The 19,979-nt window shown below is 47.3% G+C and overlaps 12 protein-coding genes across 12 annotated transcripts; 4 read left to right on the top strand and 8 right to left on the bottom strand.

Moving 5' to 3' along the window:
• The first annotated feature begins 201 nt into the window (after positions 1 to 201).
• Positions 202 to 1,330, top strand: V1512DRAFT_265821 (uncharacterized protein). Its single transcript, XM_066916978.1, has one exon. The coding sequence runs from the start codon at positions 333 to 335 to the stop codon at positions 1,248 to 1,250; it is 918 nt and encodes a 305-aa protein (XP_066770131.1). The 5' UTR covers positions 202 to 332; the 3' UTR covers positions 1,251 to 1,330.
• V1512DRAFT_265820 (uncharacterized protein) lies at positions 1,287 to 2,788 on the bottom strand. The gene is made up of 2 exons (XM_066916977.1): positions 2,596 to 2,788; positions 1,287 to 2,553 (listed from the first exon to the last, which is right to left on the bottom strand). Exons 1-2 carry the CDS (start codon positions 2,723 to 2,725, stop codon positions 1,349 to 1,351), a joined length of 1,335 nt encoding a protein of 444 aa, XP_066770130.1. The 5' UTR covers positions 2,726 to 2,788; the 3' UTR covers positions 1,287 to 1,348.
• A 93-nt stretch (positions 2,789 to 2,881) lies between these two features.
• V1512DRAFT_241723 (thioredoxin-like protein) lies at positions 2,882 to 3,352 on the top strand. Its single transcript, XM_066914270.1, has one exon. It carries the CDS (start codon positions 2,940 to 2,942, stop codon positions 3,252 to 3,254), a length of 315 nt encoding a protein of 104 aa, XP_066770129.1. The 5' UTR covers positions 2,882 to 2,939; the 3' UTR covers positions 3,255 to 3,352.
• Positions 3,258 to 3,883, bottom strand: V1512DRAFT_197919 (chalcone isomerase; the record flags this gene model as incomplete). The annotated part of the gene is made up of 2 exons (XM_066913169.1): positions 3,258 to 3,709; positions 3,754 to 3,883. Coding segments are annotated over 2 exons (582 nt in total), but the record flags the coding sequence as incomplete, so codon positions are not given.
• V1512DRAFT_47675 (mitochondrial 54S ribosomal protein uL10m) lies at positions 3,725 to 5,213 on the bottom strand. The gene has a single exon (XM_066918409.1). The coding sequence runs from the start codon at positions 4,869 to 4,871 to the stop codon at positions 4,185 to 4,187; it is 687 nt and encodes a 228-aa protein (XP_066770127.1). The 5' UTR covers positions 4,872 to 5,213; the 3' UTR covers positions 3,725 to 4,184.
• Positions 4,966 to 6,136, top strand: V1512DRAFT_265816 (glycosyl transferase family, a/b domain-containing protein; the record flags this gene model as incomplete). Its single annotated transcript, XM_066916976.1, has 2 exons — positions 4,966 to 5,354; positions 5,403 to 6,136. Exons 1-2 carry the CDS (start codon positions 5,007 to 5,009, stop codon positions 6,132 to 6,134), a joined length of 1,080 nt encoding a protein of 359 aa, XP_066770126.1. The 5' UTR covers positions 4,966 to 5,006.
• Positions 6,137 to 6,378: 242 nt separating this feature from the next.
• V1512DRAFT_265813 (pyridoxal phosphate-dependent transferase) lies at positions 6,379 to 7,717 on the bottom strand. The gene has a single exon (XM_066916975.1). It carries the CDS (start codon positions 7,622 to 7,624, stop codon positions 6,401 to 6,403), a length of 1,224 nt encoding a protein of 407 aa, XP_066770125.1. The 5' UTR covers positions 7,625 to 7,717; the 3' UTR covers positions 6,379 to 6,400.
• Positions 7,718 to 8,121: 404 nt separating this feature from the next.
• V1512DRAFT_265811 (glycosyl transferase) lies at positions 8,122 to 10,078 on the bottom strand. The gene is made up of 6 exons (XM_066916974.1): positions 9,928 to 10,078; positions 9,108 to 9,883; positions 8,928 to 9,064; positions 8,641 to 8,875; positions 8,518 to 8,593; positions 8,122 to 8,477 (listed from the first exon to the last, which is right to left on the bottom strand). Exons 1-6 carry the CDS (start codon positions 9,999 to 10,001, stop codon positions 8,270 to 8,272), a joined length of 1,506 nt encoding a protein of 501 aa, XP_066770124.1. The 5' UTR covers positions 10,002 to 10,078; the 3' UTR covers positions 8,122 to 8,269.
• A 50-nt stretch (positions 10,079 to 10,128) lies between these two features.
• V1512DRAFT_292437 (Decaprenyl diphosphate synthase-like protein) lies at positions 10,129 to 11,116 on the top strand. The gene is made up of 2 exons (XM_066918293.1): positions 10,129 to 10,603; positions 10,650 to 11,116. Exons 1-2 carry the CDS (start codon positions 10,140 to 10,142, stop codon positions 11,014 to 11,016), a joined length of 831 nt encoding a protein of 276 aa, XP_066770123.1. The 5' UTR covers positions 10,129 to 10,139; the 3' UTR covers positions 11,017 to 11,116.
• V1512DRAFT_265807 (uncharacterized protein) lies at positions 11,015 to 13,196 on the bottom strand. Its single transcript, XM_066916973.1, has 2 exons — positions 12,967 to 13,196; positions 11,015 to 12,923 (listed from the first exon to the last, which is right to left on the bottom strand). The coding sequence occupies exons 1-2, from the start codon at positions 13,109 to 13,111 to the stop codon at positions 11,380 to 11,382; spliced, it is 1,689 nt and encodes a 562-aa protein (XP_066770122.1). The 5' UTR covers positions 13,112 to 13,196; the 3' UTR covers positions 11,015 to 11,379.
• Positions 13,197 to 13,426: 230 nt separating this feature from the next.
• Positions 13,427 to 14,850, bottom strand: V1512DRAFT_210869 (cyclophilin-like domain-containing protein; the record flags this gene model as incomplete). The annotated part of the gene is made up of 2 exons (XM_066913516.1): positions 13,427 to 14,603; positions 14,651 to 14,850. The coding sequence occupies 2 exons, from the start codon at positions 14,848 to 14,850 to the stop codon at positions 13,427 to 13,429; spliced, it is 1,377 nt and encodes a 458-aa protein (XP_066770121.1).
• A 121-nt stretch (positions 14,851 to 14,971) lies between these two features.
• On the bottom strand, positions 14,972 to 19,543 carry V1512DRAFT_280163 (glucanotransferase domain of glycogen debranching enzyme-domain-containing protein; the record flags this gene model as incomplete). The annotated part of the gene is made up of 4 exons (XM_066917985.1): positions 14,972 to 15,320; positions 15,364 to 17,209; positions 17,253 to 19,276; positions 19,326 to 19,543. The coding sequence occupies 4 exons, from the start codon at positions 19,541 to 19,543 to the stop codon at positions 14,972 to 14,974; spliced, it is 4,437 nt and encodes a 1,478-aa protein (XP_066770120.1).
• Between the last annotated feature and the right edge of the window lie 436 nt (positions 19,544 to 19,979).

Genomic DNA, 19,979 nt, shown 5'->3' with positions numbered 1-19,979 from the left:
TTGATCTTTGTATTCTTAACATTGATTGTACGTGTTAATTGTATGTATTATATATATTGTATATATTATATATATTATATATACTATATAAGTATGGTATAGTCAAGAATACTTAGCCAGTCCAATTCAAACACCAAACGCACACGAACACACAAAAAGAGACAAGGAAGGCAAGGAGTGGCTGAACAACACGCCTCCTTGCCTGTTGCGTTTACCCCTGACTCGCCTTGACTCGAACTGATTCAACCCTTTGAAAAGGAAAAAAGACATACTTAAACCCCCGAGAATGTCCGTTTTTTTACCTACTCTTCAGATAATTCACAGTCCACACAATGCTCGACATCGACCAGGCTGCTTTGGACATCTTCGTCGCATCGCCTGTCACGGCTCAAATGATTGCGTACTTGGTCTCCACATCAGAAACTGTTATAAGATGTGACCCGGCCCCGTCGTCCTCCCCGGCCTCATATCCGTATTATTCGCCCCCAGCATCGCCAACAGAAGAAGAAGAACGAGAGGACTATTTCGGGCTGCCGTCACTCACAAACTTCATTGCAACGCTGGTGTCTAGGTCAAGTGTTCAGACCCCGACACTGATGTCGGCCCTGGTCTATTTATCTCGGCTGCGGTCACGGCTGCCAGTCATGGCACGGGGGCTCGCGTGCACATGTCACCGGGTGTTTTTGGCAGCGCTGATTCTGTCGGCAAAGAACTTGAATGACTCGTCGCCGAAAAACAAGTACTGGGCTCAGTACACTGCGGGACTGTTCACACTCGAGGAAGTCAACTTGATGGAGAAACAGCTACTGTTTTTGCTGGACTGGGACCTGCGTATCACGTCAGACGATTTGATTGTCCATTTTGCACCGTTCTTGGTCCCAATTAAAGCAGACCTGAGACGGAGAGAACGCAAAGAACGCAACGAGTCAAGAGACGGTCCAAAGATGGTGTACCACCATGTGCCTCACCGGCCACAGCAGTACTATGCTTCTCCACCAATGGAGTACTCACGAATGCCTACGCTTTCCACATCTTCGTCCTCGTCTTCAATCGCGTCCTCAATTGAGTCCTCAATTGAGTCTATCCCGGCAAGCTCGTTACTGTATCTGCCATCGCCGGAACAAGAAGACATATATCTGCGTTCGGTTGAGGATTATCATGGGCGCGAGTTGTCGAAACGGCAGTTTAAAGATAAAGCGAGTAAGCTGATTTCAAAGTTTTGGGGACAGCAGCGGAGGGTGGTCGTGTAATATTGTATTTGGGTTTGGCATAATCAGGCGTTGGTGTACTATAGATTATAATTTGTATTAATGCTCATGTGTGTACTATACATTACTGTAAGTCATAGTCAAACACTTTGAATCTCGGCAATCGACTCGATAGATTCAACAGGTTTCCTAGGCGACGGCAAGTCAAAAACCGGGACAACAAGAGACTCAGTCGACGCAGACGAGGCCGACGAGTCGATCCTGCGGAGAGGCATCACGTCTTCGTCTGCCGTAAACAAAGGTCTGATCCAGTTCACGTGTGCACACCGTGCAACCAGTCTTGCGACCGTGTCTGATATTGGCAAGAAACACGTCGACCGTGATGACCCTGAGAGCGCGCGTAAGAGTTTGACGAGTTCAAAGTCTTTGTAATGTGTCAGTCTAAGCTGCGAGTGGGCCAGGAGCGGGTACAGCACCCGCAAGAATGCGTGGCGTAATGTTTCGGAATCTTCAGACAGATCGTTGAGTTCGCGGATGAAGACGTCAGTTAAAACCCGGAGATCGTTGGTGTAAAAGTACTCGTATGTGTCAGGGGTCGTGAAGATCTGATACAGCATTTTGAGGATTAGGAGTTGGATACAGGGTTCGCGTTCTCGATTCAGGAGGATGATCATGTTTGTGCCGAAAGTTTTGTATGTCGTTCCGTGATCGCATAGCACGCGCATGACTTTATTGTCGAGGGGTTCGATTCGGTCGGATGAATTCGCAATATGACTCGAGAGCAGCATGTACTGCTCGTTAATGACCAGCAAAATCTTGATTTCAGAATAACTGTACGGGTCTGTATCGTAATCGTCGCTCGTCTCAATTGAACGGTATAGATACTCAATGAATTCTGGAGTCACAGCCGTCAGGTCTTGATACAGTATTCGCTGGACCCTACAGGTCTCGTAAAACAGTTCGGCAAACACACGATGCAGTCTTGAGTCGTCGCCATGTTTGTTCCAGAGCACTTCCATCATGACCACGCATGCACTATGCTCACCCATCATCTCAAACGTGTTGACATTTGTCTTGCCGTCCAGTAACACAATCAGACCGATCAAAGTTAGCCGGGGTATAGTTCGTGACCCTCTAACGAGTGTCATAATCAACCGTCGTCGGACATGGGCTTTGTGCTTGACAAATAATGAACTGTCCATAAACATGTAACAGCACCGCATCAAGTCTTCGTCTGTTTTAATGTACTCGTTCATGAAGGACTCGACGAACCTGAGATACGACCTTAGGGCGGACTCGATGAGGACTGACGAGTTGATTTGCCCCGAGAGCAAGTCATTGAGTTCTGTTATTAGCCCTGGCTTATATGTGCACACAGTTTACATACCATCCCAGAACTGGTCTTTACTTTCCAGCTGGTACTCCATGAACTCCATGGACTCAGTGAACTCCGTGAGCGATGGCGAGCGATGGCGAGCGATGGCGGGTGATGGCGAGCGATTATGGGCAGTTGCCATGTTACCCAGCACCCAGGCACCTGTTACCCTGTTTAGTGGTTACCCTGTCTAAAGGTTACCCTGCTTATTAGCAACTCTGTCACCCTACTTCGCTTAGTAATACAGCATCGATATATATACACAACGACACCGACGATGTCTTCACTCAATAATCACGTTGTCGCTCAGGACTAGAATACTATACGGTGCATTCACCCGCCAAATCTCAACCAAAATGGTCTCTCAATACGCATCAGAAGTGCAGGAATTAGTGTCAGCTAATGCCATCATGGTATTCTCAAAGTCGTGGTGTCCATACTGTAAAATGGCGAAATCCACACTTGATAAAGAGTCAGTCGAACATACTGACCTTGAACTCGATCAGATTGAGACTGGTGAAGATATTCAGAGAGCAATTTATGAGCTTACGAACCAGAGAACGGTTCCTGCCATCTTCATCGGAGGCAAGTTCGTCGGAGGCAATTCGGATTTACAGATGTTAAAGAAGAATGGTGAATTAAAGAATCTAATTAAAGCTGCTTTTGATTAGCTGGATAGAATCAATAAACGAGGATTGAGCAGATTCACTTGCTGCTGGTTTGTTCAAATAGTGATTAAATAAAGCCTTGACTGTATCACGATCATTAACGTATCCAAGTACTTCGACTTGGTTGTTGTTTTGTGATGATGAATACGTACACTTCATACTGCCATTGGATTGAATCATCATCATGAGTTCTCCATTCTTTGGAACGCTCAATTTGCGTGAAAACACCGATCGTAACTCGTCTACTCCTTCATTCTGTTCAGATGAACCAACAATAGACCGAACAAACCCATCTCGAAGATGATTAAAGTCGGTCTTTCGGACTGGAACGATTCTTAATGCGAACCGGGTTGGTTTATTTATTAGTGAAGCAATGACATCAGTTCTCGATAAGTCATCTGAACTTGACATTGTCTCCATCATTCCCTTAATGTCACTGTTTGCAATGTAAATGCCGACTGTTCTGTTAACTACACTCCATTTACCCGTATCTCGTGCTCACCAGCATAAACATGAATCTTAAAGAATGAAACAGTTCGAACTCCAAGCCCAAGTATCGTATAATTCTCATTATCAATCTTCATTGACCGAGGAAATGCATCAACTGAAGTGTCCGGTTGCCATGTTGTATCGATTGAATCGACAGAATCAAGTGAAATCGGATTAGAATAGGTTGAATACGCGACTCCTGCTGCGATTACCCTTGATGTTCTATTTAGTTGTGTGAATACTCTTGACATGTCTATTCCATGCACGTTATAGTAGTAGTACTACACAGTGTTACTAGTAGTATCAGTACTATACCCTCGCGCTTACACATTTTATAGTGCCAACCATACACACTGTATAATCCATAGAGCATGCTGCACATTCACTGTATAGTACACTGTATAGAACACTGTATAGTACACTGTATAACACTCTCATAATACACTACTCACTCTCACTACCACCATCTAACTGCTTCCGCCTCTCATTCATCGTCAAGTACAATCCAGTACTAACACTCGATAACGTATTGACTAATCCTCCACCTCTCAACACCTCAAGCACACCTGCAAGTTCACTCTGCAGCTCTCCCATTGGCTTCAATTCCTTTACGTACTCAAGTCGTTCCTTATTAAACATCCTCGCATCAATATACGCTCCCAATAACAACAACCTCCCTTGACTTCGTTCAACAACATCTATAGCTGATTTCAACCCAGTAGGATCAAGACTCGAAAACGATATTACCGCCGTAGGACCTGACAACAATCGATTCGCAGGATGCCTCACTTTCCGCCCAATCTTCTGTGCAGCTTTAGATGCAGGGTCGTCATGCTGTCCGTTCCGTAATGCGACCTTAAACACTCCGAGTCGCAAAATAGTCAAATCTCCTCCTGCTCTTTGTATCTGCTGCCGTAACCCGAGAGAGTCCTGTCGCATCAAGTTGTTATGCTGGACAAACACAAGAACCTGTTTGTTTTTAATCAAATACGAGTATCGGTCCATCAAGTACGTCTTGCGCGAATCAACTGGCTTCACCGTGTCTCTCACGATCGTTGCAAACGTCCTCCCTTGTATTCCCCGTAGCCCATTCTGTATTTGCCGTGTGATTTGCCATATCGTACCCAGCATTTCGTCGTGTCTCGTGTATCGTACTCTCGTAGTGATAATGTGGTCGGAAGAAAATTATTCGTACAAAACCCTTTACTCACAACTCGCAGCTTCTCTCATTCACTTCACTCTCTCGACCAATTTACTCACTCACAAATGACTACGAAGAAAATGTCACTGACTCCGGTTCTACTCGCATTGACCTCGCCAGAAAGCTCGTTCACAACGTCGGACCTCAAATCAAGTCTCGAGATTTTATTCACAACAACCGTATCAGACGTACAAGCCGCCGCGTTCTTGACCGCACTCAGACTTAGAGCGTTCGACCAAGACCCAGCCATGATCGCTGCCGCAGTCGAGACAATGCGCAGGTTTGCGCTCGAACTCGACGTCGATGGTGCGTACGTCGACGTGGTCGGTACCGGCGGTGACGGCAAAAATACTTTCAACGTCTCGACGACCGCAGGCCTGGTAGCTGCTGGAATGGGCATACGTGTGTGCAAGGTGCGTGCTTGCGTCGAATGTCTACACTGAATACTAATACAGAGACAGCATGGAAACAGAGCAGCAACATCAAGTTCAGGCGCCGCAGACGTACTCATCTCTCTCGGAGCTCAAATCTCAAACGTCACTCCCTCTACCGTCAGTACTGTTCTCGGCACGTCACCTTTCGCATTCTTGTTCGCACCAGTCTTCCATCCACTGATGGCTAAAGTCGCTCCAGTCAGAAAACTCCTCGGTTTCCCTACTCTCTTCAACGTCCTCGGCCCACTCTTGAACCCAGCACCGCTTTCTGCCCGGGTCGTCGGCGTCAACTCGCGCGCTCTCGGCCCGATCTTTGCTCGCTCAATCATCCTACTCGACCGTGACGAAACAACAAAGTCAAACTCAATGGTCGTCTGGGGCGAAGAAGGTCTCGACGAAATCTCCCCAGCAGGTCCAACCATGACGTGGTCCGTCGCACCTGGATCCGACGTCGTAGTCGAACGCGTGATTGCGCCAGAAGATTTCGGATTACGAAGACACTCTCTCGACACGGTCGCATCAGGCACTCCGCACGAAAACGCACAGCTCTTACAGCGACTTGTCAGAGGCGAACTGGCCGACAATCATCCGGTTCTAGATTACGTTCTCATAAACGCGTCGGCGCTCGCGGTCGTCGCAGGAGTTGCTAGAGATTATAAACACGGTGTGGAGTTGGCAAAACAGAGTATCATGAATGGAAAGGCAAAGGCAGCACTAGAAGCGTTCATACAGGCGACACAGTCATACGATAAAGAATAGAGATATATAAATATTAACACAACTAGTAAATCTCAAGAAGAAATGGTCCAAAAATTCCCTACGCATCAAAAAGACACGTAGAAGCGGTCAAGGTTAAGTTTTCAACCAGCAAATACACAATCTCGGACGAATCCTCACTGATATGCGTAATGCCCTAGCATAAGGATACCGTTTGATGAAAGGGCGACGCCCTCTTCTTATAGTCCGAAAATTTGATTACCCGGCTTTACAAATGTAGGGCACGTTAGGGTTTGAATATATATTATCTAAGCAGCTCTAACTACAGCATCAACAGCCTTCGCAAAGTAATCGACATTGTGAGTGTTTAGTCCTGCCATTGAGATTCGACCATTCGTAGTCAAGTACACGTGGTACTCCTTCGTAATCATGCCGACCTGGCTGGGTGTTAATCCAGTAAACGAAAACATCCCAATCTGATTAACAATATGCGTCCATGTCCCAGGAGTACCGAGTTCAATCAACTTGTCATACAGCACCTTACGCATCTCTTGAATCCGACCTGACATCTCCTTCAAATTCTCAGTCCAAAGCTGGAACAAGTCAGGGTCAGACAAAATCTTCGTCACAATCCGAGCACCGTACGCAGGCGGATTCGAAATCTCGGATCGCTGAAGTACAGAAAGTTGCGACTTGACCGCGTCTGACGTCTCTTTCGACGAGGACGCAACGTGAAGCGCGCCAGCACGTTCACCGTAAAGTCCAAAATTCTTTGAAAACGACTGCGCAACAAGCAATTCGACGTTCAATCCTAAAAAGTACCTGATTGCCCATGCGTCATTATCAAGATCACCAGACGCAAACCCTTGATACGCGCAATCGAAAAACGCAAACAGTTTCTTCTTAATCATCACGTCCGCAATCTGTTTCCACTGTTCCTTGGTCGGATCAACTCCGGTCGGGTTATGAGCACACGCATGCAACAAAATAATCGATCCTGCGTCGGCGCTTTCCAACGTGCTTAAAAATCCATCAATGTCTAGTCCAAGCGTGCTTCTGTCAAAATACGGATACTCCTTCACAACGATATCAACGTTCGAGAAGATCTGCTTATGGTTTGGCCACGTCGGACTCGAAATGTACACCGTCGTCGCCCCGACTTTCGTCACAGGCGGATGACGCGATAAGAACAGCGCACCCAAATGCACCGCACCAGTGCCCGAAATAGTCTGCACGCTCGCGATTCTGTCGTCGTCAAACGCATCCGATTCTCCGAGCACCAATTTCGCCGACGCAGCAGTGAAATCAGGCATACCGGTAATGGGCAAGTACTCGTGATCGACAGCCGGATCGTTCGCAATCAGCGCTTCGGCCTTCTTAACTACCGGCAGCACCCATGGCTTGCCTGAATCGTCACGATACGCCCCGACAGAAACGTCGACCTTGATCGGACTCGTATCTGCTTTGTACGCGGCTAAAACTCCAAACAGAGCGTCTGCTGGTGCGACTGTAACGTTGAATACTGATGTCATTGTTTGCGATATCTCGAGAAAAGCGAAATGCCTTTGTTTATATTGAAGCGGGACAAACGGGACAACCGGGACAATCGGGACAATCGGGACAATCCGGGACAAAGCGGGGACGAGAAGCAAACCCGAGGATTTTGCGGAGAAGGGTTGTGATGACTAATGTTATGTAATTAATTAGGTAATATGTAATTAGGGTTAGACGGTCTAAACCCTGAATTTACAGTATATAGCTACTGCACAGCATATTATAACTATATGACTAAGAAGAGTCACGCGAGAGACAGTTAGTTGTTTGTTCTCTTGAAGAGAATTACTTACTGCTCAGAGCTGTTTACTGACAACGTCATCATTAGGGCATACGATGAGAGGTGATATATTGTAGAATATCACTCAAAAACCTTGATTAGAAAACAGTTTATATCGTCAGCGAAGAGTTTGTTGATAAGAGAAGAACGGGTCGCGCCAGTAAAGTAGCTATTTTATATGCAGAACTCGGTTGTCGGTAGATCATTATATACTCATTTAAAATACGTAGTTAAACTATGCACGTCGTTCAATACTAATTACATTCAAATACGTCGACTTTCATACCATTGATGCGCCATCTATGAAAGACGACGTCTAGAGACGTGAGAAGTATTATACACACTATGCACATTTTAAAACAAACAAAAGCCCTATGAAACTCGATACAATACCTACTGCACAGTACGTGCTGACAACAAACAGCCTAAGAAACTCAAACTGCTTCAGCATCGGCATCTGGTCATACACACCAGCAAATATCAGCATAGGCACAAATCCCATTAAAAACAAACGGGCAAGTCTGTCTAGTAGAAACACTCTTTTTGTAGTTCTACTTGTTAGTAAACTAACAAAAAACAAAATAAACTTACACTGGAGCAAGATCGCCAAAGATGTTGTAGAACGCAAAAATCCATCCGAACGTGTACAAATACTTGATTGCCGCCTCTGCTCATGCTCATTAGACAATAAATAGAATTCATGAATAAGCGCACCTGCTGAAGTAAAAATCAATGGAAACAGACTAACATAGCCAGACACGGTAAGCAGAAAATACGGCGTTAAGTACCGCCGGTCATTCAACACCATCAGACTGAACGGCACAATCGCGACCAAAATTGCCTTTTCATGAACATGCCACCCAAACAAAAACGACGTAAGCCCGCACATCGTCAATGACCCGACAAACTTCTCGGGACTAGGTTTGACAAGCACGGGAATCAACGAGACCTAATAATCGTCAAAAAACCTCTCTTCAACCCCCCTGCGTCAACTGGCTCACGAATTGGTAGAAAGTAGTCAAGAGAAACGTCGCTCGAGGAGACACGTCTGGAAGCACGTTGAACGACGTAACCTGCACCAACCCACGGGTCGCACTCGACTTGTCCTCGATCTGCAACTTCAACACCGTCTTCAACCCTACACAATCAGCCAAACCTTACTGTCTATTGTTTGCGCATACCCGTAAACAACACCCGATCCGCTGCCGAATACAGCGCCCACAAATTCGGTGCCCAGTACGCATGGCACAACCCGCGCGAGAACGGAAACAGCCTCGAGACAAGCTGCTGGATCTGGCCGAGATAAATAAACGGACCGAACGCGATCACAAAGACCGAAATCACACTCAAGCCTAACTTTGTTGACTCTTTCCATCGAATGAGTTTCCACGGCGTGTTGACTCTACACGATGACACGTCAAGACAATAGGCACGCAAAAGATAGACAAAGTATGCCGGGGCAAGGTATAAGAAGATGTGTTTGAAACACAGTAAAACAGCATACAGTATTGCTCCTTTTAACATCTTTCCTTCGGTGATTGCCGCCACAGATAAAATCAAAATGCCAAACAACATTGAATTGTACTGGAAATGAATATAGTCGATAATCAGAAACCCGGGCGAAAACAAGACCGACATGGCGACCGCGTACGCTGCTGGCGTAGCTAAGCGTATACTTATGTACTTATTTAACGCATAAATCAACACCAGTTCAGACATCAGCACACTCGTACGCTGAAAGTACACTGTTGCCGGGCTGGCATACTCTAGATTCGACAGCACCAACATGTCTTTATCGACCAACCATGCAAATTGAGACAAAACCCACTCAAAGTACGCAAAAAATGGAGGGTAATCAAGTGTCCATTCAGACGTATGTTCATAATACCATTGTCTTAACGGTAATGAATGAGTAATCGCGAGCCAGTTTCGGTGGACTTCAAAGTCTGTTGATTTGCTTTTTCATAAGATTATAACTTGCAATCGACTAAAATGACTTACTAAGCAGGAAACAACAAGACCTTAAAACACGCCGATGCTATTCCTGCGTATTTTACAGCTGGTAATAGACCCATTGTGTGTATTCATTGAAAATGTATATGATCTTGATTGAACAGACCTACTTAGGGCAGATTCAGGGGGTGCGGCTCAACCCACGATAAATTTCAGTCTCGCTGGCAATTCCAACACACCCACTTCAATCACACACACAAATGCCAGTCGCAACTTGGATCCGCACGTTCCCTTTGATGGAGTATTTCCTGTCATGGGCTCAAGATGTATTTATGTCAATCCTTCGAACAGGCCCAGTTCCACAGCACGTTGCATTCGTGATGGACGGCAACCGCAGATTCGCGCGTCGTCGCAAACTCGAAGTGCGTGAAGGTCATTCAGCCGGATTCGAAAGTCTGGCACATATTCTCGAGATGTGTTACCAGGTCGGTATTAAAGTCGTGACTGTCTACGCATTTTCGATTGAGAACTTCAAACGCCCGCCGGTCGAGGTCGATGCGCTCATGGAAATTGCTCGTACCAAACTCCTGCAGATTATCCACCATGGCGATTTGGCCGACCGGTTCGGAGTATCAATTAGGGTGTTGGGACAGCGCAGTATGATTCCGACTGATGTTCTTGCTGCGATTGATAAATCGACTGAGATGACAAAGAATAACAAAACGTATGTGTGTGTGCTTGATAGACTCAGCCGATTACTAATATAACAGGGCAATTCTCAACATTTGCTTCCCGTATACTTCAAGAGACGACATAGCGACTTCAATGCGAGATATTGCGTCTCTCTCCGAAAAGCACGAGCTTGACCCAGCCTCGATTGACGAAACTATGATCGAGCAGCACATGTACACCAAAGATTGTCCGCCACTCGACATTTTGGTCCGCACGTCCGGTGTCGAACGGCTGTCGGATTTCATGCTCTGGCAGTCTCATCAAAACTGTACGGTCGAGTTCGTAGACTGTCTCTGGCCCGAGTTCGAGCCTTGGAGGTTTGGCTCGATCTTGCTCAAGTGGAGCAGACGTAAGGCCATTGAGTATCGTCAGCGCGAACTCGAGAGCGATCAGAAAGCGTTGTGAGGAGGTTGCTAATGTGTGGTTTTTGCATTGTTTATAGTTGCTGGAGTAATAGGTTTTGCTGTGTATAGATTTGCTTGCATAATAGATCATATCTATGATATTGCTACTTGAATTCGCTCATGCTGGCTCTGCCGCGAAGACGAGCGTCCACATAAACGTCGCGTTACTACCCGTCTCGTGCGCGAACTCACTCATTTGTATTCCGTCACTTCATACACATGCTTGGAATATGTTATAATCTAACAAGGCGTACGTCTGGTTCAATCTACACGATATATGTACAACCCAGTAAAGTCGATTGCTATAATGCTCATTACAAACTCCAGCTTTTGTTCCCAAATCCAATCTAACCAAAAATGTAAATCACACAAAGCTGGCATACCCGGCCAAGATAGACAAAATTGAAGCCTGCACAACGTCCTCATGAATCCCAACCCCCCATCGTCGCTCCTTACCATTGACCATGATTTCGACAAATGTTGACGCTCTGACGTTCGATCCTTGACCAATCGCATGCTCCTTATAGTCCCAAATCTCGACCTTGACCCCAAACCCGTTCGTCAGCGCGTCGGTGAAACTCGAAATCGGACCGTTGCCGACACCGGTCAACTTGGTCTCGCGGCCGGCCAAATCGACCGTCCCGATGAACTTGCGGCTCTGCTCGTCGACTCGAATAATGTCGTAATCCTTGAGTATGAATGAGTTTGTGATGTACTCTTTCCTAAATAGCGCTTCAATCTCAGACGCCTTCAACTCGCGACCAGTGACCTCGGCCTCCTTCTGCACGACCTGCGAGAACGCGATCTGCAGCCCGCGTGGCAAGTCCAGTCCAAGCTGGGTAAGAATGATCCACGCAGCGCCTCCTTTCCCGCTCTGGGAATTGACCCGGATGACAGCCTCGTAGTCGCGGCCGATATCTTTCGGGTCCAGAGGCAAGTACGGGATTTGCCAGTGCACGTTCTCAGGTGTTTTGCCTGACAGCGCAACCAGATTCTCGCGGTCATTGAAACCTTTCTTGATTGCGTCCTGGTGCGAACCAGAAAATGCGCTGACAACTAGCTGGCCACCGTACGGCGCACGTTCATGCACTGGGATCTTGTTGCACTGCTCGACAATCTTGATGACCGAGAGGATATCTGAAAAATCCACCTTCGGACTGATGCCCTGGGTGTACAAATTCAGCGCTAACGTGACCAAGTCGACATTTCCTGTTCGCTCGCCGTTTCCAAACAGACAACCTTCGACCCTGTCCGCGCCAGCCATCTGCGCAAGTTCGGCAGCCGCGACCGCACAGCCACGGTCATTGTGCGGATGCAGCGATACGCAAATCATGTTTCGGTCCGCCACATTGTTGCAAAAATACTCAATCTGGTCCGCGTATACGTTCGGGGTCGACATCTCGACCGTCGCAGGCAGATTGAAAATAATTTTGTTTTCTTCGGTCGGACCCCACGCATCCTTGACCGCGTTACAGATCCGAATTACGAATTCGGGCGGAGAATCAGAAAACGTTTCTGGTGAAAACTCGTACTGCCACTCGGTACCGGCACTACTCGGGTCGTCCTTTGTCAATGACCGGACCAGTTTCGTGCATTTGACTGCAAGTTCGACGCTTTCATCTTGAGTCATACCAAAAACTATTCTTTGAAAACATTCTGACGTTGCAAGATATAAATGCACGATTGCTTTCTTTGCACCTTTTAGAGATTCAATTGTTCTTCTAATCAACTCTTCTCTGCAAGGCGACAATACCTGAATCCACACATCATCAGGAGCTCTTTTAACGACACTTTGAGTGAAATCGAAATCAATTTGAGACGCCGAAGGAAACGAAACTTCAATCTCTTTATACCCAATTTCCACCAGTTTGTCGAAATACAAATCCTTCTCTTCAATACTCATTGGATCTATTTGTTAGTACGTATTTTACCCATTCTCGTCAATACGAACCAGGTAAAGATTGGTTTCCATCGCGAAGATCAGTCGCCAGCCATCTCGGTGCTTTGTCGAGTGTATTTGAAGGCCATTGACGGTTTGGCAAGTTCATTCCAGGAAACTTCCTGTACTTTTTTGAAGGATCTTTTAGCATCGGCATTTCTTTCACTCTTCTCTCTTGTCACTATTAAAATGGCAGAATCTCTTTGTTAAATACTCAACAAAATATGGAAGAAATGAGTCATTCATTACTTAGCCATCTCTAATACGGTCTCGAGAAGGGACTTACAAAAAATTGTTCTTATTTTGGAACCACTATCACACATACTAATACATTACAAACATCCGTAACATAAACACCATAATAATTCCCGCTACAAGGCGAAAAATTTTGCAATTTCAAGCATTTGCAACGCCGATGCCGGCAATCAGAATTCCGATATCGGCTAATCACATTTACTCAAAGGGTCTTGTACTATCCGGTGGAAGCCAGATACTTCCCCACAACTCGCTTCACCACGGGTTTGCTCGACCCCGAGTTCCGTCCAGTCGGATCAAGCACTTTGCCTGACCACGTCATTTTGTTATCCATATCGTTACTCGTAGTCGCCGTTGAGGACTCGGTCTGCTTGGACATGTACTCTTTAAACGGATCAGTCACAACCAGAATGTCATTTATCACCAGTGTTTTTAATGGCACGTCATTACTGTCACTTGGAACCGCCTCCATCCTGTCCAGCACGTCAAGCCCAGTCGTGACTTTGCCGAAAATTGTATGTTTCTTGTCTAAATACGAGTTCGGTTTGTACGAGATGAAAAACTGCGACGTGTTTGTGTTCTTGCCCTTATTAGCCATCGACAACAGCCCTCGAGAATCGTGCGACAGTGGACCATCAAACTCATCCTTAAACGGTTTCTTCCAAAAACTCTCGCCCCCACGCCCAGTCCCCGTTGGGTCTCCGCCCTGGATCATGAACTTCTTGATGTTGCGGTGGAACTTGACCCCGTTGTAATATCCCGTCTCGGCCAGCTTGAGAAAATTGTAAACTGCCCGAGGTGCGTACTCGGTATACAGCTCAACCCCCATGTTGCCTACATTCGTCCGCATCAATACCTCGCCTGGCTGTTTGACCCGCCTCGGCTTGAGCAGGTACTCCTCGTCCGTCAAAACCTCACGGTCAATCTTCGTATACGGCGTCGCAGCAGTCGAAGTCAGCGATATCGCAGCCCGCCCATTCGAGCTCACCCCAGCCTTCACATCCACCTTCTTACCGCCACCAGAATCTCCTCCCTCTGGCGCCCCTCGCTTGACACCTTGTGACACCCGTTTGATCTTCGCGGACTCGTTCACAACCTGCATCGGATCCTGCAACGTGACCAAATCCGACCGCGAAAACTCTTCCCCGTTGACTAAATCAGTCCAGTTCTTGGACGCGACGTTTAGCCGGTCAATCGTGTCCCCCAAAAACACGTTGCCTGATTTTTTAATTGCAACTATCCGCGAACTCGGCGTAAACACCTTAAAACTCACAGGATCGACGTATTTCCCGTCCTCATTCTTGACGAAATTCAAGGATATCAAATCCTCCTTCGTCATCTTCTCGTCCGTCACAGGGTTCTTGCCTCTCTTCTCTATCCACTTCTCTATATGCCTATCAAATCAGCATACCTCCTCACAACCCTCACACTCATCGCATACGCCCTGTCAAAAATATTCCCATGCACATCACAAACCGCACTCTCAAACGGCTGCAAACTCAACGAACAGTACGTGAACGGCAACTTACGGTCCCGAATGCCAATACTCTTCCGTGTATACGCACCGCCAGACCCACCGTACTTGTCCGGACCGCTCCATTCAGACTGCGTGATATACAACTTGTCCGTGTTTTTGCCCATCACTGCTCATCTCGTCAAGTTTGCCTCTACACACAATACCCTTGTATTCTTGTCATTTACAAAGTAAGGGTTTAGTGTCGATATCAAACGCATAAACTAGTATAAGCAACCTCATTCTATTTTAAAAATTCTTAATCGCAAGCTGCACGTCCTTAAACACATCGATCAGCGTCGCTGAACTCCACGCTTGCGTCGGTGATGAATCATTGCACAGCTCCCCATTCTTGTTCGTCAGCTCGGGCAGCCCAGCCCAGTCGCTCTGCTCAATCCACTTCATGTGACCCTGAACCCGCACGTTCAACTGCTGCAAAGTCTCGATCCGTTCAAGCTCGGTCGACTTCCGAAGCAAGTCGAACCGCAAAAACGCTCGCAAAAAGAAGCCAGTGCACCATACCCATTCCGGACCTTGGTGATAGTTCCGGCCCTTGGACGTCTTGAAATCGGTCGAGTCCTCAGAATTATTATAGTATCTATTACCGTCAGCAAATTCTCATACCACATAGTGTAACTCACGGTCGATAGTTCAAATCAGACGGATCCAACGTCGCCATCCCGACCGGACCACGAATAACCGTATCTGCAATAGCAATTGCGCCAATCGCCTTCTCGGGCTCAAACAACTCCGGCGCAACGGTCATCGCAATTGCAAAATTAGGGCGCAACTCGTAGTCCTCAAACTCCTTCCCAGACCTAAACAAGTCCTTATATATACCCCGCCGGTTCACGCATGCCTTGTTGATTACATAGTCCTTGTCGTCCTCAGGATCGACAGGAACGTAATATGACTTTTCAAAATTCTTCTGGACTAGCTCCTCCCATTCTGTAAACTTGACTACTTTGGTCCCACCCGCAGTCGTCACAGAGACATGCTTGTAAATTCCTTTCGCACGCAACTCGTTGACCCACCTGAGCCCACTCTTCAACATCCCCGAAATCTCAATCGCAGCACCATCCCGCGGCGTGCCGGGCCAGCCATTATTCCCTGCCCTCAAAGACTCGCCGTTCTTGTCCATCCACGTGCCGCAGTTCCACTGGTTCCCGCCAAAAATCAAACCTGTGTCCCAATCAACCTCGACATCGATGTTAAACCCTTCGTCCTTCATCTGCATGTCGAGTTTCACACCTGCGTTGTGCTCCCTGAAATGCAGTCCCTCAGCATGACGCTGGAAAATCTCGTGGATGATGTCGATCAACGACGTCGAATACGAATACGCTTTCGGATCATCCCACTCGATAAACGTGTCGTCCAGCGGGAACCGCCGTTTGATTTGCTCGTGCAGAATCGCCTCGCCGCCAGGCACAAGCTTGACGTAATCCTGCACGGTCTGCATGAAAAACCAAACAGAGTCCCGCGAGTTGTACCGCGGGTTCCGGCCAGCGTCCAGCAAATTCGGAATCATGCCGTGCTTCAGCGTTGAGGCAAACGCAACGATATGGCTTTTCGCATCATCGTATCGGCCAGGCACAATTAACAGACCCCGCAACGAAATAAACACGTCCCGCCCCCAGCACCGCATGTAATCCCGACTAAAATGCGGCAACCCGGCAGCCATGCACGGCACAATCTTGTCCGGCACCAACGACGTGCTGCCAATCACGCCAACCATCTGCACAGACGTCATCAGCAAACTCTGCAAGAACTTATGCGAGTGCAGGAAATCAGCATGCAGAATCTTGATCGCCTGTAACTTGCACGCCTCGTACGCGACCTGCAACACCATCGCGAAATACCTCGGCAGCAAAAACGGCGGAACTTTGCGAATCGCGCTGAACCGTGAATTGAACCACTCGACCAACGCAGTCAAGTGCGGAAACTCACTCGCAAAGTTTGCTAGTCGTCCTCGGACATAATCCAACGCCCACTGCCCTTGCCTCAGATGATCACACAGTGGATGTGCGAGATCGTTGGCGGCAATGATTTTCGCAAGTGGCGACATGAAACCTTGCAAGCCGGCATACACCAGCGGGCCGTAGTTCGGAATCACATACACTCCGTCACGGCCAACCGAGTGATCCCGCTCCTCGCCCTCGCACCGATACAATACCACGTTCAAGTCAATCAAATCCAGATCCTTGACCGCGTCTTCGGCACCAGACACAACAAAGTCGTCAACGCTTTCTTCCGCGCTCGGAATCCACGTCCTGATCAGCGCAATCGAACCGGGTGGAAAATGGCTCGGCAACATGATTTCAGTCTGGTTGTGAATCGAATCGTACGTCACAGACGGGGACTGCAGCTCAACAACTTTGACTGGAACGCCAGTCAACTCGGCATCTGAGTGCTTGTATTCCGCCACCTTTTCCAAACTCGTCGACAAAACTGCGCGTCCAAACGTTCCCTGCAAAATCACCGGCCCAACTTGAAAGTTAGTCATGCACCATTGATGTACCTGTAAACTCACTTCTCTGACCGCTGTCTCCTTCGTTAAACTTCGTATGTGCAATCAAAAACCATCCCTTTCCTCGTCTCGGGTTAACACGGTGGACGGTGACAAAGTTGCCTTCGTGATGAACATGCATCTCCTCTGCACCGTTCTTGCCAGTATACTCATGAACGTCATTCAACACCTTCTTGATGGCACCAATTCCATTACCAAACGTGTACTGGCGCTTCTCGTTCACGAGATCAAGCAAATGCGGATAACACTCGTCGTAGCCCATGACTGATCCCGTCGCGCAAGCACACATGGCCACCAGAGCTGCGTTCGGCAACGTGTCCTCCACCGTCCGTTTCTGCATGGGCGTCTCGTTATCGTGCGTGCAGTCCATAAACAGCGCGTGCACTTGTGACGACGTCACGTACTTGTCAGACGACAGATGCGACTCGGTCAAACTACCGACCGGGAACCCGCCGTGTCTGTGAACCAGTCTCGAGAGCTCTGAAACGGACCAGGCTTGCATCGCTTCTCGGATAAGACTATTGAGACCAAGACGCTCGACAAACAATTTGTCCATGTCCTCGGATCCGGTAAAAAGTTCCGCAACGACGTACAGATCCTTGCGCACCTTGCGAGCGCAGTCAAGCAGATACTCGCCAACATGGAGCGGTGTCGAATGGCAGTTGTCAATTCTGAACGCATGGAAGTACTTTGCGCAAATCTCCGTATATTTTCTCATATGCTCCCACAAGTAAGGCGAATCCTCGGGCGACCGTCCGTATCGAAGCTTGACACAGTCCCCCCATGAAATGACTTCTCGTCGCAGATACGCCTTTGAGTTTGAGCTCGCAAAGTCCACCATCGGGTTTCCGTTCCAAATCCAGCCATTGTTTGCAAGCCCAAGCGTTTCGCCGTCAACTTGGATTCTGGTGAAATACGTGTCGGCCAACGGCGACTTGACCGTGATTTCGCCTGCTTTTGGGCCATGCTCATCAAGACGAATGTACTTGATTCGGTTGAATAACTGTTCCAAAATTTCTTCAGCGTCGGTATCGTACTCACGATACAAAGGCAAATTGATTTCGTCTGTAATTTTTATGATTTCACTTTTGATCTTGTCGTCTGTCGCATCGGCAGGAAGCATGGACTTCAAAATTCCCGCAAACGTAGGCGGATCCAGATACTTGCGGAATCGTTCACCGAGACGGTTAAACCGGCGTGCAGCACGATCTTTGACGTACGTACATAGGTCATCGAACGACAAATCATCCGGTAACGGCATGGCCTTAGTTATAGAACTTCTAAACGCTTCCAGGGTCTGCTTTGCGACCTTCTGTACGTCAATCACGTAAAACTCCCATAATCTTAGCGCACCTAAAACGTGGATTTTGATCCCGTCCATGATTTGTAGAAGATCGTCCATCGATTTCAAGTTTGTTGGCAAACCTAAAGATCTCAATGATCTCGAAAACGCAATCAAAGAATCGTCAAGCTCATACGCAGCTTGCAAATGAGGCGCAGTCAACACACTGTATCCTGCCTCTGGATGCTCTCGAAGCCAGGTTGAGTTATTAGCCGTATGATTCCACACTACGTCTGTCATTGACAGTAAGTGATGCTTATTCTGCATAGTCTCGACCAACTTGACCACATCCTCTTCCCCGTTCTTGAAAATCTCTGGATCAAACTCGTGCTGACTGAAAATTGAGTACGGAGAATTGCTCTCGCCTCTATGCTGCAACGGTGTAAAGTGAATCATATTATACCCCTTATCCTTCATTTTCCCAAGTTTCTCGTCCCATGTCTCAAACCGACCTAGCCATTTCGACACAACAGATTGAATATTTAGAGCGTCCAACGGCAACGGGACGTTATCGAACGAGAAACGAGGCGATACAGTAAAGTGATATCTTGCAGACACAGACTTTGCTGTCGATAATGGCGCCAAAAATGCGTTGACAGGCAGATACGTCAAGTAAAACGCAAACGCTCCTGGTCTAGAAATAGTGATGTCTATATGGCACGACGCATGAAATCCAGGACAGATCCTATAATAATATTAGCGATTTGTGTTCAACACTATACCGTGGTACGAACACATGAGGATAGAACTTCTCGCGATCAAATTCAACGTCATCGCTCGGTGGGACGTTGCACCAAATGGTACCACTTCGAGATACAAGTGAGACCGAGGAAACTTCAATCCGAAGAATATACGGCTCGTAAGGAGACGGCAATGAGATGAAGGTACCTTGTCCTACTGGCACCGGCGCTCCAACGTCAGAAAGAGGTAGTATATAGACCTGGTCTCCCATTTGTCCTGTGATAATAATTAGTATAGATCGTAACGAGAGTAAATTTTGTTATCAGTTGTTGACTGAGAGTTGTTCAGTACGGCAGACCATATGCGATTTGATCCGGATAGACAAATGGTTACTCAGTTGCAGATTCTCCACTCAAAAACGAGAGATTTTCTCAACTGAAGCCATGGAATATAAAAATCACTTACTAAATTCTAACCCTGTTGAAATGAGCGCAAATTCCTGTAAAGGCCGACAAAGAGAAAAGAGAAATTCGAACAGGGAATTGGCCGTTCAGCTCGGTGGTTCGGTGCCGACGCCGCGTAGCGCTCTAGAGATGATCAGTGCGGGACTAGTCGCTTTAAGTTTGACGTCATACTCAATAGAGGCCCTGCTACTATGACAATAATATATTGAAGGATATACATTTATATAAGAATTGTTTTAATGT

This window comes from Lipomyces arxii, assembly GCF_038497795.1.
Source record: "Lipomyces arxii strain Phaff 12-163 unplaced genomic scaffold V1512scaffold_16, whole genome shotgun sequence".
Lineage (NCBI taxonomy): Eukaryota > Fungi > Ascomycota > Lipomycetes > Lipomycetales > Lipomycetaceae > Lipomyces > Lipomyces arxii.
The sequence above is the reverse complement of the archived record's forward strand: the minus strand, read 5'-3'. Positions and strand labels throughout refer to the sequence as shown.